The 16,818-nt window shown below is 32.0% G+C and overlaps 1 protein-coding gene across 1 annotated transcript in view; it reads left to right on the forward strand.

Moving 5' to 3' along the window:
- LOC143144373 (cholecystokinin receptor type A) overlaps positions 1-12,725 on the forward strand; it is a 49,018-nt gene extending 36,293 nt beyond the window's left edge. The window contains exons 5-10 of the mRNA XM_076306704.1: positions 2,046-2,231; positions 3,836-4,008; positions 5,960-6,187; positions 8,022-8,266; positions 8,847-8,977; positions 11,536-12,725. Of these exons, the coding sequence (XP_076162819.1) occupies positions 2,046-2,231; positions 3,836-4,008; positions 5,960-6,187; positions 8,022-8,266; positions 8,847-8,977; positions 11,536-11,573 (1,001 nt within the window). The 3' untranslated portion in view covers positions 11,574-12,725. The remainder of the gene's footprint in view (positions 1-2,045; positions 2,232-3,835; positions 4,009-5,959; positions 6,188-8,021; positions 8,267-8,846; positions 8,978-11,535) is intronic.
- The last annotated feature ends 4,093 nt before the right edge of the window (positions 12,726-16,818 follow it).

Raw genomic sequence — 16,818 nt, forward strand, 5'->3', positions numbered from 1 at the left:
TAGGTAACGATCGTTAATATTGATTTTAGAATAAAAATAACACGAGAATGACTTTCAAAGTTTAATCAAGAAGTCCGTTTTTTAGAGCTTGCATTAATAGTCGCTAACGATCAATGTTAGACTTTTTGGGGGGGGCGTGTCTCGAAGCTCGAATGCATCGTTGGACAGTTACGTTTCAATCGGCATAGCAATTAAGCTCAACTGTAATGCGCTTATACGTGAAGAATAAAAGAACCGAGTTCCTAAACTTCTACGTCCATTTCGTTCCTGGTAAATAGAGTTGTAATACGTACATATAGAGCTATATATATATTGTTATTTCATAAACGGAATATTGAAAAATATTAGACAACTTATTACAGGGAGTGAAAACCAATCGATGTCCCGAATGACATGCATATTTAATTGAACGTTTGAAAACATTGTCTGTAATAAGCGCTTGAGACACGCCTTTAAAGCGTGTCTCAACCACGATTCATCAGTGTCTAGATTTTTTTATTTTTAGAAAGACAAATTTCACAGTCTCGATTAAGCTTCTACATTAAGAGTGTCAAATTTGTCTTGCTTTATTATACTCATAATATCTATCAATTAAATTATTCTTGCGTTCACCTTGAACCGTGTGACGGGTAAATGCATTATTATACTGTCCAATAGCAGTATACGTGATTCTTGTAACATAAAAGAAAACATCAATTGTAATTTACAAATTGAATTTTAATTCTTCACGTAATATCGAATCTAAAGTTTTTTGATTAATGACCGTTAATATTAATTTTTCAATTTAATTGTTGCCCAAGAAAGAGAATACTACTCTGTTCAAAAATTTTGTAGAATTAAATTAACAAAATTTCTCTTCCAAGCCGATAGTACCACCATCAAAATAGTTCTTTTTTTAATGTACACTCTTGCTCAAGTAGTGATTTTATTGCTCACACCAGTGCTAGAAATCTTTTTGCAAAATATTGTACAGGACTTTCGTTATTTCCTGTTTTATTGCTTCAATGTTGTCCAGATGTGATGCACGTATGGAATTTTTTATCTCTGGAAATAGAAAAAAGTTACCCGGGGCTATATCAGGAACAATTACATCGAGCGAAAAATTTACGTATACGTATTGACGTGGGGCAATTATAGCGCCGAGTTCCTGTATTTTCAAATCATTTTTTAAAATTGAATGCACACTTTCTGGACCGATATTAAATTGTTCGGCGATCGTTCAGATAGTGATTTGTCGATTTCATAAAACGAGTTTATGAACCTGTTCACTTTACGGGTACTCATTGGTGTAAGAAGCGGAAGATTGATCTTTGCGAGCATCGTTTTCCACGTTGTCTTCTTCTCTTTGAAATCTCTTCATCCATTTATAAATGGTTGCCAACTTCATAGCATTCTCTCAATATGTTTCTTTTAGTCTATCAACCATTTTAATTCCTCTTTTCTCAAATTTCACGAGATATTTCGCATTAATGTTTATTAACTCTTGTGCACTGTTGGAATAATTACTACACTGGTGTTGTTCGGATCAAACTTACCCATATTGGAAAAGTATTGTAATACTTAAAAAAATTCAATCTCCATTCACGATAAGTGATTTATTACAAATACAGTATAAGAAACTTGTATTATTTGTATACCATGCTAGTATAAAGTATAAAAGATTCTTTCGTTAATAAAAAAGATCGTAACTGATTTTGAGTGCTCATAAACGATAAAGTTTATAAACAAACGAAACGTTGATCTAGAGATAGAAAATCTTGCGAAAATATCTTTACAAAGATGGCCGATAATTTTCATCCCGAGAACCTACAAAACTTAAGTTCGGGATAAAAGTTCTTTAATTTATACGACAGTTATGCGCTGAAAATTTGTCAAATACGTTCCGCGATTAGTTTTTACATTCTTCATGCGTTTCTTCCTCAGATCTAATGTACATTTTCAGTTTACCTACTACTTCCGAATTTATGAAGTGTCTGTGTGTTTCAGACATCATTGTTTCGATTTTCTCGTGGGAAATTTCCTAAAAGTTTCGTTTCTTGTTTCAGGAAGGCATAAATGTCGCGAAGAGTGGCCGAGCGTCGGTACCGAGAGAGCTTACAATCTCTTCTTGGACGGTACGCTACTTCTGGTTCCTTTAATAGTAATGAGTTTGGCTTATTCGTTAATCGCGGCTGAACTTTGGCGTGGACTACGACAAGAAATGCGACAAACATCCAGCTGCCAACAACGCCGTAAGTTCCGAGTGCTTTCAACATAGTTACGTTTGCTCATTCTAACTCCTTAATGAAGGTCACTTGAAAATCAGCGTGGAAGTTGAGTTCCGTAATAATGTAACAGAATATATCGTACATGACTTTGGAATGTCATTGTAAACATAGCGACACAATTTGGATATCAATTCGCAAGGAATTCTGGTTATTTTGTATACATTTGCATCAATTACACAAAAATTGTTTTCGAAAATGTAACATCGAAAAGTGAAATTGTTTACATTTAACATTGTATTTTTTTAAGAGTATTACGAATGAATTGACGAAGCTTGTTCGATGAAAATAAATTGAAACATGATTCCATTTAGACTATTTTTAATTGTACAATCTGTAGCATTAATTGTAGTAAATGTTAGTAATCATCGAGATTGATTAAAAACTGGTAAAAACCTTGTAAAACACGTTGTCATTCCGTAACTTGTTTGATAGAAGAAGTATCAAAGCACGGTCACGTTTAATCTCGTCTCCAACCATATTAGTCTATGAAATTATTTTAATAGAGCAATTTACTGAGTATGGCATTGCAGCAATAGTGCGACTTACGTGAAAGCGGAGAATTATAATGCTGCCAATCGCATAATAGAGCGTTTCGAATGTTTTGAAGCATTTCAGAACCTCGTCGCGACTAATCTGTACAACGAGTCGTACGAATTGTTATAAAATATCAATGCTCTGTTTGTGACTTCTTGATATTTTAATTCTAAATTATCATAAATTCATGGAATATATGTATTACCGGTTATTAAATGCATGTCGTTGCATTTTGAAAATTATTTCAATGCTCTCCATTGATGAATTAGCAACATTTAAATGTTAAAGTGTGTTATAAACCCAAGGAATAAATTAGTAGCCGTTGAATGTACATTATAGATAAATCATTAATGTTCATATTAGAGTAATTAAAGCAAATTTTCGCGCATAGGTTACGTATGTTGAATTTTCAAAATGCAGTGCTTATTGCATTACGAGAGAACCGATAATTTATTGTTTGGATTCGTAACATATTTTTCAATTGAAACATCACGGCGGTGTTTGTAGAGCATCGATGTCAACGAGAACAAATTAATGTCTCTAATTGCACAATACGTTATTCGAATCATTGAGTTTGAAAATGTGCAATTAAAGAGAACTAAAAATAATTGCAACGAAATCATATTTGGACACTTTTTTATTGGACACGAAGAAGTAACAGCAAAATAAGTAAAAACGGAAATCGAAATGTATCTTGGTTTGCTCCACTACAACCACGGATAAATACATATATTAAATAATTGAACTCTTTAAAGAACGCAAATATTCTATGTTTGTGTATTATATTTACAGTCAATATTAACGTTAAACAAACTTTGTGCGCGAAATAAATTATATTAGTAATTTTCTCTTCGGATGATTTTCCGAAATTTATATTAACGAAGTATAACGTTTCGGTGACATAAAAGCGAAGATAATTCTTTCTATACGCACGTAGCTATGTACGCGTGTTCACGTGGAAATCAACAACAGGATTAGCAGCGAGCATTTTCTGCAGTATCTTGATCATAACAAGTAACAAATCTGCATTACAGTCGAAAGAACAGAATCCAGTGGAACGGTGAGGAATTCTTCGTACGACAAGAATGGCGGAGGTTCCGGTGCGACGGTTGTCCTGAACGCTTGCAGAACATCCTCGAGATTAAGGCAAGGGTTTTCCACCTCGCATGGATACTTTCGAGGCGATCCCCAAGGAATACCACCTAGGGTGAGAAATTGCAATTAAATATTAATCAAAAACGTATCAAGGAATTACGTCAGAGATCACATTTAGAATAATTTAATTAAATCATTTATTAGCGTATAATTTGAATAATCTTAAATAGAATATTCGAAAATCAATGCGTGAAATTAGGATTGTTCGATATTAAATAATGTTCTGAAACACTCGTTCGAGACACTCTTGTAAATGTCTTCACGTTTTCTATGGTGTCGCGTGGTATGGTGTGTCATTCCTACAAAAAAGAGTAACAAAGATACTGATGGTACCAGTACATAACATAAGTATTTTTAATTTATTGTTGCACTATCTTTTTGAAAGCAGTAAAGCGAGAAGAGTACAATTCAGTAACCAGATTTATTGTTTCACTTTCTTAGGATACTCATAAGTGCAATAACACATCTAAAGAGTGCTATTGTATTATTTTTATATGAAAGAGGAGATATATATCACTAAATATAATTCTCGATTTAAATAAAGAATAAAAATTTGTTTTGTGCTGCATTAATGAAAATTTTCAAGCTATTTAAAAATGTTAATGTGTTTCGAAATTTTAAACATATTCAAACGTTGCTAATGGCACAAGTTTATTCAAACAACACGAGAGATATGCAATACACAAATTTTTTGAAATAGGAAAATATTTTTCTTGTAGAATTTCTTTCCAAGTTTAGTTTCTATGTATTTGTTAGAAGTTTCCAATCAAGGAAAAACAATATATTTGTTATTGTTTAATTGACGAAGTGTTTTTTTTTTTTTCAAAATCTACACTGCACTCTCTTATAGGAAAGTTCTGAATACCATTGCGAATACTGGTTTGAATACAAAATATTTAAACGCCGCTAGCCGTATTATCATTAATTAATCCCATTGAAGAACTTTAGACTGAAAAACACACCGTAATCTCCAGAGTCAATATCTGGGAAGTAAGGAGGATAAGCCATACCTTTTGACTTAAACTCTTTACTTTCCTGGATTGTTATTTGTGCAGTACACTTTCGACAAATGCAACCTGGATGGTTACAACGAGTGAAGTTGGAAAAAGAAAGAGTGACCATCTAATCATAGACGTATCGAATGGAACTCCTTTTTGTTGGATTGGTTATCTCGAACATCGCACGAATTTCGAAAATTTCAAGGAATTTTTAATCCAGTTTTCCGAGTATTAACTATAATTTCTATGGTATTAACACGATCTAATAAAATTTCTTTTCTGTTCACTACTGCTGACCATTTTTATTTCTTAAGATTCAAGCCATTATTCCCACTGCTGCTTGTGCTTATTCAACTCGAACGACTCGTGATTTCGAATTGATCAAAAATTAAGATTATTAAAAACCAATTACTTTTATTCTGTAACGTGATTGTTTAATTCAAATTTAGTTAAATGAAAGAAAGGAATTCGTGTCGGTCGCAATACTCACACTCGTGCTTAAATTTTCAAGATTTGAATTAAAGAATTATAAAGAAAAGTTTAGGAAGCTTGTAAAAATTTCCAAATTTCGCACGTTATCGAGCCGTGGAACAATATTTTTCAACCTTGATCGAACCCCATAATCTCCCGAAAGCTATGAAATAACGCAGCATTATTTGATCAGCGAGACAATATTCCTCGAGAAATATCGAATTTTAATAACTCTGATAATGTGTTGGGCACACATTGATAACTTCGGGAGGACAAAGTAAAAGTTTCGCGAGTAATGTACGCACCTCCAACTTGGATCATTAGTAACGCTAAAAGTTCTTAACTAATGGTCACACGGGGATGCAAAAGTTCGTCCCACTTCGAGTTCACGAATTAGATGTCACGGTTGTGATAACAAATACTAAACAGCTTGTTTCGATGGTATCGTGTGTCCCAAACAGTTGGGTCGTATGCCATCCTGACACCGTGTCGGTTTTTTTAAGTTAACGGGTACTTTATGTTCTTCCTAACAAGGTGCGTATTCCGCGAACAAGACTCTCTAGGGTCCTCAGTGGAAAATGTCACGGGCCAGACTTTTCTCACGAATCGAGGATACAAATTCGTACTAATGGGAGTCATTGCTTAACGAGAGACACGAAGGACTCGATCAGCGAGGAACAACAGGACTCCAACTGTCCATTTGGCAGGCAACACGCGATACGCAGTAATTACGTGGGCAAGAGTATCGAAGCCAAAAAGAAGGTATGCAAGTGTATAGTGGTTCCGAAGTGACATGTCCTTGTCACCTGCAACGCGTGAACTTGCTTTTCGTGATCTTTATTAACAACGTGTTTGAAATTTTTTTACAAATTCAAGAAGTCCTTTTCGTCCATGCCTATACGTTAGACGACGTCAAAATGGAGTAATATTTTATTCTAGTAATGGATATCGAAATAAAAAGGACACTGATTTATTATTGGTTAAATAATAATGGTACTCGTACCTGAATTCTCGGGATAAAACTCTTTTCCTAATATTTCTATATCATAATCATTTATCACAATTATAAGTCTTTGAACAGACGATGAATCTAAATGATCGTTTAAATGTTTCGAGCCTCGCTAAAATGTGGCCTTCAGCAATGAATAATGCTTTCAAGCCTGTTGTCAAGCATTAGAATTTAAATTGATTTATTTGCACCGAACTTCTAAAATACTACGCACAGTTTCATTTGCATTGGAATTGAATGAAAATAGAATTACTTTCTATTTCAAATAACCGTCTTAAAGCCTGGTTCCCTTTCTGTTGAATACGGGTCGTTTTATCGTTCCAGTCGCTAAAAGGATAGAGATTGATCTAAATTGAACGTTAAAACTGATTATTTTCAAGAATGTAAATTTTTGGTATGTTGATACAGAAACATATTATTAATTTTATTATTTTTGTACAAAGGAATAGTGTTACTCAGTCGTGATATAACTTAATGTCTTTCTATTTTATTTGTTTAAATGTGTAAGTTAACCCAAATAGAAATTATCACTTATTCCAATTGCTAAATCAAATTATATTAGAAATATTAGACATTGTTCTTGTTCAGAAATTAGTCTAACAGTCAACAAGGTTACATACGAGGAAGAATGACTGACAGTAAACAGCTACGTGGAACCAATTATGCCTATTCAGTTTGTAATAAGAGTTATTAAAATATAAAAATTGAGGAACAATATCATATTTGGGAAATGTTTGTATTCTGTATTTCATTCTGTGTATTTATATCATTAATCGACAAAGTATGATCTGTATTGACAAATTTTTATTGTTTAAAATGTTTTCTTTTAAATATTTTTCGGTATTGGTAAACAGTTTCAACGATGTTTGTATAGATTATCTCGACTCGGATAATCTCAATATATTTCTGTAACTTTCAAACAATATTATTAAATATATCAATTTTTTTAAATGAAGGAAAATCATTTTTCGCCGAGTTAAAGATAATAAGATCGTGTATCTTGATCAGAAAAGTTTAACGAGTATCGTAACGATTACGGTCTGATCGTAAAGGCTGATTGGTTGATGAGCTGAGTAATATCGTAATATAGTGTAAAGCAATTTATAAAGGGATATAAATATTTTATTTATTATCGTATCTCGAAATTCAGACTGCAAGGAAACATTTCATACGTATCGATCTAACATTGTAATCAAAACAAATGTTCAGTTTACATTTGTTATTTTTCATACATTTTTCCGCTTACTTCGAGAATAATATTAATTTATACCTGAAACAAAAACTAGGAACACAAAGAGCGACGAAACAAAAGTCCAATAATCTCTTAAAGGTTTCGTTTCACAATTTATATTTTTATTTGTAATTTGTTCGTAGCAATTAATTCGACCGGTGTTTGTATACAGGATGTTCTACCTTAAAGAGTACAGAGTATTCGTTATCGAATAAAAGAAGACAATTATGTAGCAATTTTTTAAATTGAACGTAATGTGAACTAACACGATCGTGTATTTAAATGTGAAAAATGAAACGAGTACTATTGTGTACAAAGGTCGATCGGTTAACGATCTTGGTGCATATGGATTTCAGGTGATTAGAATGCTGTTCGTTATCGTGTTGGAGTTTTTCATCTGCTGGGCGCCACTGCACGTGGTCAATACGTGGTATCTTTTCGCCCCGGAATTGGTTTACTCGGTGGTCGGGAGTACAGGCATTAGTTTGGTACAGCTACTCGCCTACGTTTCCAGTTGCTGCAATCCCATTACGTACTGCTTCATGAACAGAAAGTTTCGCCAGGCGTTTCTTGGTCTCTTCGACTGTCATCGTTGTTGGAGGTAACTAATGACAATTGATCGTATCATTTTCCTCTCGATCCTTCTCGTCATTCGAATTGGCCGTTTCCTGAAGAAACTGAAACGGTATGTTACTCGATCAACCAAGCTAGTTCGTTTCTAGTTAGTCAAAATAGGACCGATGAATGTCGCGTTGAATGAACTACGAAAAAAATAGTAAAAACGAGATTTAAGAAAGAAATCGATAAAGTACATAGAAGATTTCATAAAAGTGATCGTCAAATATTAAGAATTGAAAAATATCAACTTGTTCGTTAGAAATAGTCTCGTCGATTAAACGTTAATCTTTTTACTGATTACCATTTTTAATTTTCTACAATTTTCATTGTCCACTTCTTTATTCTATATTGATTTTAATTGGAGGGTAGCCTGAAAATGGGTAACGTAATCGATGCGTAGAAGATAGAATTCATTATACTTAATAAATATTTTGCTTATGTTTCGTGCAAATTTCTATTGAGAATAATTTCGTAAATGAAACTATTATATATTGTGGAGAATATATTCATACGTTTATTCAATTAATGTGCCTTTGATATGAAATTGTATATTCAATTTTCAGAGTAGGATGTAGAAACAGCAATATTGCTATGACATCCCCGAGAAATGCGATACAAGTTGGGAACAACAGTGAACTGAGCGGAAACGATTCGACGATTTATCTTGGAAAAGCTTCGCTTGTCGCTAGATCCGGTATTATAATTGACTTCTTTATTGATGATATAAGTGATCAAATTAATTGCTACCTTACATTATCCAAATAAGTACTATTCTAAATATAAAACGTATACTACGCTTACGCACGTTTTATTAATATTTATCGTACATAAAAATTGTACACAATTTTCATTTCTTTTATCTCTGTTAATCTATCGAACTTTGCTTTAACAGAGAAAAATAGTACAATATTCCGTGTAATGTCCTTGAATTTATGTTTTTGAAAAATAAAATCAACTCAATAAACATTCAAAATAGTATTTAAATATTTCAGTTTCGATTTTTACCATTCGAGTTGTTTGATTGTCGAATCAGTTGTTAACGCGATTAGGCAATTTAACAATGTATAATAAATTGTAGCATCTTTGAATCATGAACGATAGCTTATAATACATGTTAATATATCTACATTTTATACGATACATGAGATGTTTGAATGTATCGATAATATTAAAATTTTAATGATCGTATCAAATTATACGTTTGCAAATTATAAATGCAGGAAATATACAATAAATGTAATCAATACATTTTCTGTATAATACCATCGTTGTTGCATTCTCACAATGTAGATTTTCGTTAATGCTTGGTTTGCATTTTTGACGTATTTGTGCTGAGAATATACCTTCAAAGTTCGTATATTATCAAAGTCATTCTAGGAATTTCTAAGGATATTTCGCACGATGAAAACTGAAGTGCATGGTATTTGGAATTACAAGTTAATATTACTTATGTGGTAATTGCACATAGAACAAGTAGTGCTACATATGTACTTTGCGCCATTATTAGGATATTACGTCTAACGAGACAAAAATTATATTATTAATAGAATTGGGTAAACCAGGATATTTAAATATCGTTTTTACATTAGCGTATCCAGAGAAATGTGTAGTGGATTCTTATTAACCAGTTGCAATCATAGCCATTCTCTATTAGCAAATGGGAATATCTTTGTACATCTTTAAACGCGTTTTAAAAAAGTTAACGATCAACTAATCTGAAATTTTATATGCATTTTCTATAAACACTCCTTTATAGTAGGTATCACGTTTATAAATATATCTATCCAGCTAGATATATAAACGAAAGAAATTTGATTTTGATTCATTATATTGTTATGATTCCGCAGTCCAGTGCTTCAGTATTCATTAGACAATTGTGGATTTAATTTTATGATTCGAAATTTCATTTAAACGACAGAAAACTTCCTAACACGAAATTGTCAAATCAGTGGAAACATAAGAATTCTCTACATAAGTTTTGGAACTTCAACTCCTAACTGTTTAAAGTTTAATTATGAACGTATAATCCATATTACCAGAACTTACCAGTTGGTGTGCAGGTATGGCGCTTTTTGTTTGAATGTAGCACTTACAGACCATTAAATTTCATAAAGTTATAAAGATTCGGATTGTAGTAAATGCATGGAGAAACTATCTTCAATTCGAGTCATTAATGTAATACCTCATTGAGTTAGTTCTCAGATTAGAGGCGGCTAATCACGGTATAAATTTTATTATGACCTTACTAAAATATTATATTAATCTATATTCTGTAGCTACGTATATAGAACGGAGGATTTTAAACGTGAAACCATGAGTGTAATTAAATTGAAATATAGCTTCGCAAGGAAAGTGACACAACTAAAAAAAGAAGTAAATTTTACAAGAGAGAAAAAAGAACATACATTATGTTTTAATTTTGCATTTAAGTTATAAATTTCTTACATAGCGAGAAATATTTAAACAACATTTGCGATACATTTTATGTTGGTAATATAACATTCTTTCTATACAACAGCTTCGTAATCCGATAATTAAGAATGTTTTAGCTGTACCATTTTTCTTGTAGGGGCACGATATATCAATGAGACAAAATTATGCAAAATTATAATCAGACAATGAAAGAATACGAGGGCGGTTATTCGCTACTTTTTCTCCACCGACTCCCACGTAGGGCGTGCAAAACTTTTTCATGAAATATTAACATTGCAAGGATACTCCGTTCCACAATTAAGCACGTGATGTCCCTTTTTAATTCCTATTTAAAGAACGTTTAATAAATTTCTGTTTTTTGAACTTTATTATCTCAATTCGTTCTTTAATGTAAACGGTACGTTTCTGTATGCACTACTAAGAATATAGTATAATATTTGACTAAATTTATAATAAATATCATCAAAGATTTCATTTTTATTTGTAAAATATTTAACATAATGCTAATACTTATAATCGAACAGATAATGATGAACATTTAAATTATCTCTCTGTTACGTTCGCTATTAAATAAATGATGTTTAAAATAAATCGGTTCTCTATCATTGGATGATCCTTTGAATATAATAGGCCGCATTTAATAATACTCGAATGATAGTAATTCTAATAATACTCAGCTAAAAGAATCCAAGAACTTTTTTCGAAGGTTGATGGCTTCGTAAACCATAATCTTAATTTTAATTTTAAACAAATGTTGTGTGCATGACGTAAAAAATTCAACTAACTTGTAAGATCATTCCAGGATCATTTTAATTTCAGAGGTAGTAAGACTTTTGGAAGAAGAAGATCGCGTCTAGTACAGGCCGAACACATCCTGCAGTGAAAATCCGAGATCAAACGTTATGTTGCTGCAAACTGGTAACGAACAGGATGACTTTTTCTTAACAATCACCTGGCGTTCGTCCATCGACAGGGTTACGTTGCCTAGAAACGAGACGCGTCTCGCTAATAACGATTCACAGTCTTGCTCATCGAGATCATCCCGCGCGGACAATCTTAATTTCCTTTACGATTGATCACAGAGGAATGTTTTCCCGATTCTTCTAAGAAAGTGTAAATAATTCAAACAGAAATGTAAAGACACATTTTTTAGCATTTTAAGGCACGGGAAAATTGTCGTATTTGTTACGTAGCTTTCTGTTTTTGCCTATTATTAGCTCTATGAGTCCCGGTGAGACGTGTAAAATTTCGCGAACAGTCACATGTCTGTAGCTTTGTTCCCGAGATGAAAGCTGATATGAATTTTATATTTCGTATTATCGAGTTGAAACGTGATAGCACAAAAAGATAGAATATGGTCAAGAAAGGATCATTCCATTTATAGGAATACGTAAAAACTTTCATATTGCAATATCGGATCCCAATCATAAAATATGATGGGTGAAACACATTGGTGTGGGTCATTTTCTTCGGTCCAGGTGTCAGCTATTGTGGACTATTGGTATTTTGCATGAAGTTAGAACATTGACTACGTAAATATATGTGTTAAAACATAATTTAATTGCTTTAATTTATATAAAAGAAAAAGAAAACTGACTATCATTTCAGATAATCTTATGAACCAAATGATCGGGGCGTTGCGTTGTTGTTAACGTTGTAAAAGGTACGATGGTAATCAAATACCCAATTATTTAAGCTAACTCAAATTATATATTCTCAGTTTTGATGTGACATGAAACGCCATCTGCTTTCAATTATACCTCAACCTTTATGACATCCGGTTAATATAATAATTTTACTGTATTACGTTTAATCGATAAACAAATTTAACAGTAGGGAATCACGTAAAATACCGAATGTTTATTTTTGTTTTAATTTTGAATTATTTAGATTTTACTCGTCAGAATTTATAGATTTTACTCAACAAGGTAAGAAATAGTAAAGCGCCAAGCATTTCTAATTGATACTATAGATGCAGAGTTCTCTAAAGAGTTATCGTAAACTCAAGATCGAGCCGCGACAATTTCTCAGGACAGGTAGTAACATTTTATCGCTGTTATATGAGATACGAACAACAGTTGTGAGGGTGGTAAAGGGAGGAGGGAGGAGGGATAATCACGTTACAACTTGAAGGAAAATGCACGACAACTTCTCAGGAAATACTATATTAAGTTGTTGCGTATAATATGTCTTATAATAAACACGATAAATTTTTTTGTGTAATGTTTAATCTTTTACCCAATGATGAGCTAGCTTGTTATCAGCTCGATGAAACTGGTTCTATTGTTATTCTCGGTTCACGAAGTCTTGCATAATTGGTTGACAATGTTGGGTTTTAATTAATTTGTTGCAAAATATATTTAGTGTTATTACAATTCAAAATGTTGATAGTAATAATGAATTTCATATCCACGAACCTAATAGTGTCAAACAAATATCCGATTTATGTTTGTTATTTTTTTAAATTGTTTTACTTACTTCAGTAAAAATTATAAATTAGTACTCAGAACGGGGACTCGGGACTCAAAGAGTTAAAAGATAGACACAAGGTGTGAAAATTTCATGATCATTAGTTATATAAGCAGCTAACTAATATTAATATGGACTTTATTTTTATATTCTTTTAATTTATGCATAATGTTTAATTAAACCGATGTTTGTATAGAACGATATTATGGTTGTGTTATGAAATGTGAATTTTAATTGTCAACCTAGTTATAAGGAATCCAAGAAACATTAAATTGTTAAGCAGTAGTAATAACGAATAAAAAATGTAGGAAGTATTTGGTATCGAAAAAAAGGAAAGATTTGATCTATAAATCTTTAGAGAATAATAAATGTACAAAAATAGATGATTAGGATTTAATTGAATACTGACCTATCCTTTTCTACATATTTATTAAAACATTAGGGGATTTGATAATTTCATGTTGTAAAAATGATAGACCAAAAAAATTAGTAAATTTCATTATGGAAGGAAAATAAATTAAAAAAAAATTCTATATTAATAAACTTTAATTTTCAGATTTTAATAGCGTTGAATAAGACATTGAATTTTATAATTATTAAATTTTTATGTAAGTATACATTTTGTTATTTATGCATGTTGTGCATTCTGGAATGTATGATGATGTGTTCCACTGTTAGATAAATTTTATACAATTTTTTTTTGACTGTAGCAGTGTTTTTATATCTAATGATTTCTTCAACTTGAGTATCTAAAATACTATTGTTAAACGGTCGAAAGATTAAGCGCGAAATAAAGCGTTTCTTTACAAACTTAAAATTCAATAAGCCGACACTTGGACACTTTAATAATGTATTTTTATATTGACGCTATTATATTTTTATTATTATTTTCAAACTTTCGAGAGGTAGAATTTAGAGAAATAAAGATGTAATATCGTTCTTAGCGTATCTTATCACAGAAGTTCTGTCTTCTATTACAGAGCTTTATAACTTTTCGACATAACTCACAATTATAGTGCTTTATCCTGTAAGCACAAGGTCGAGAAAACTCTCATTTTCTACTCGATGAAGTCCTGGTATATACCCTAACAGCTAGACAGTATTTGATAAGTCCTAGTGTACTCACTTCTTGTATACAAGAATGTTACTATCTTAAATACATAAGTTTTCAGTTCCAACCCAGTATTTCACCTATTAATCCCTTTTAATGTATGAAATTCCAGGTTCGCGCCAAAGTTTCTAATTAGCTCCTCGCGAAATACGAGAGCAGAGAAGGGTGATCTTCTAATGTCGGTGAAAGTGAAAGTTATTGGTTATTTAAGGTTTCTCTACTGGCTGAATGAAATGAAATCCCTTTAGGCGTGGAATTATTTCCATGCTCTAAAGTTCACTTAAAAATTAAAATACGAAGTATAATAGTATGTTGATCCACTGCATCTTGTGGAACAGAAAAGGTATACTAAGTTATCGCATGTCAACGTATATTATCTCGAATTACACTTAATTATGTACATGTTTTATCTGTTTCACCAGAAAATAAAAAAAAAAAGATAACCCAGCGTTTCTTATCTTGCTTATAACAGGAAAAATATTATTCCTCTTATTCCTGCCGGTTCATACAGTTAACAATAGGATAAAGTTAAAGAAAACATTTAAACCTATATTACGACGATTATTCCAAACTCAATTGATTGATTAAAATTAACTGGTTGTTATAACAACACAACATATTGAATGTGACAATCGGTAAACTATTATTTCGCTAAACGTCAATTTACAATCTATTTTGTTCAACTGTAGGCAAGTAACCACTCAATAAACATAAATTATTTTTCTATATTTTTCATTAATATGGGTCAATGTTATTGTCTTTCTCACTAACCACAGTGTTCTGACAAACGGAGTTCATTCGATCCAAGAGAGAAGATGCGAAATGTTTTCCCAGCACGTCGTTCCGCTGCAGAACAATGCATGGTCATACACTGCAGCTCACAATTGAGCTCTACTCGAGCAATTCAACTGGGAGATTTTCGACCACGACCTTTATAGCTCGAACTTGACGTCAAATAATTAACCTTTGGCAAAATGAAGATCTGGTTGGTGTCCAACGCTTTCAAACCGACGAGGCGTTCTCAGATGGAGTCAATAACTAGCTGAGTGTCCAGACGGCACTGTTTTTCGACAAAGGGTTACATAAGCTGAAACCACGGCAGACATGTTTGAATGTACGTTGTAACCGGGTAGAAGAATACTGCAGCTATGTAAGTAAGTTTTGTATTTAATAACATATTTTTTCCTTTCTTTTTTCTTTTACTAACAGCCAATCGTATCTTTTGGAATATCTCTCGCATATTGGTAATTGTGAAAAATATGATAACTTACGATACTAGTATCGTAGTTTTCAGAAAGTTGTTTTTCATAATGGATTCTTAATCTTACTTTTAACGTATTGAAGATAATTTCAAACTTTAGGAAATTAAATTTTATATCAGAGTTCCAATCTTAATGTCATCTACTTGGATCTTCAATAAGCAAAATGCGGTCACACCGTAGGTGCAACAGAGAAATGACATTTTAACATTTCAGGCTTTAGCTTATCCTTTTAATTTCCTTTCAGAACGGAACGCTTTATGTGCGTAACAGAAATTGAAACACGAGTATTTGAACACAATTTTGGATTTATACAATAATTTTTTCACACGTTTTACGTGATGCATACGTAAACTGATGGAATGATTCCTACCTTTGGTTTTTATCATTTATTGAGAGTGATATTTCCTTTTCTATTAATTATATTTATATCGAGATTACATTTTTTACTATTACTACCAATTGTATTGGAATTAAAGAAGAAATTTCTTTGTTAAATTTTCCGTTAAACGTGCAACATCAAAGGTTTAATTAAAATCGTTCAAGAACAGAGGGATGGAAAACGGAAGCTCCTTTGAGAATTGAATAAATGCAATAAGATTTCAATCGCGACCGAAAGCTATTACTTCATTAAAGTAATACTTCGAAAATTCTCGTCGACTAAACCCCCGGAATTGCTTTCAATTTTCGGTTTTAAATCGATAAAGTACGGGCTAGAGAGAGCCATTTGTTAATGAAAAGTGAAATGTTTATATTTGAAGCTAAACATGTATGTTATTATTTTGTATTTATTTCAATTGCAATATATTTCCACATAAATACTGGATTAATAGATTCGATGAGAATTAAAATAAAATATTATTTAAACGATATAAGTATATGTTAAGTGTATATTGTAAACCAATTCACGATTTATATTCCATAAATAAGATGCATACTACAACATTAATACTCGAAACATCCGTAAATGTTAATAACAATCGCGTAGAGGAAGAAACATTCACAGAAATCGTTCACCTTCTTAGATTTCGAAATATCTTGATGTTTATTTATCATAATTATTAACAACCTTCATCGGATCATAGTTTCAATAATTATTAACAATATCCTAGTACGAATAATGGCTTAAAAGTCATCAATTTGTTGAAATACTCGGTTAGATCGAACAAAGGCAATCGAAGTTACGGTGAGTCACTTGCGGGGAGATATACGTACATCCCCCGATTGCCGAAAATTTCATTCCCTCGAGAGCCTCCGAGGTAG

Source organism: Ptiloglossa arizonensis, chromosome 3 (assembly GCF_051014685.1).
Source record: "Ptiloglossa arizonensis isolate GNS036 chromosome 3, iyPtiAriz1_principal, whole genome shotgun sequence".
In the NCBI taxonomy this organism is placed as follows: Eukaryota; Metazoa; Arthropoda; class Insecta; order Hymenoptera; family Colletidae; genus Ptiloglossa; species Ptiloglossa arizonensis.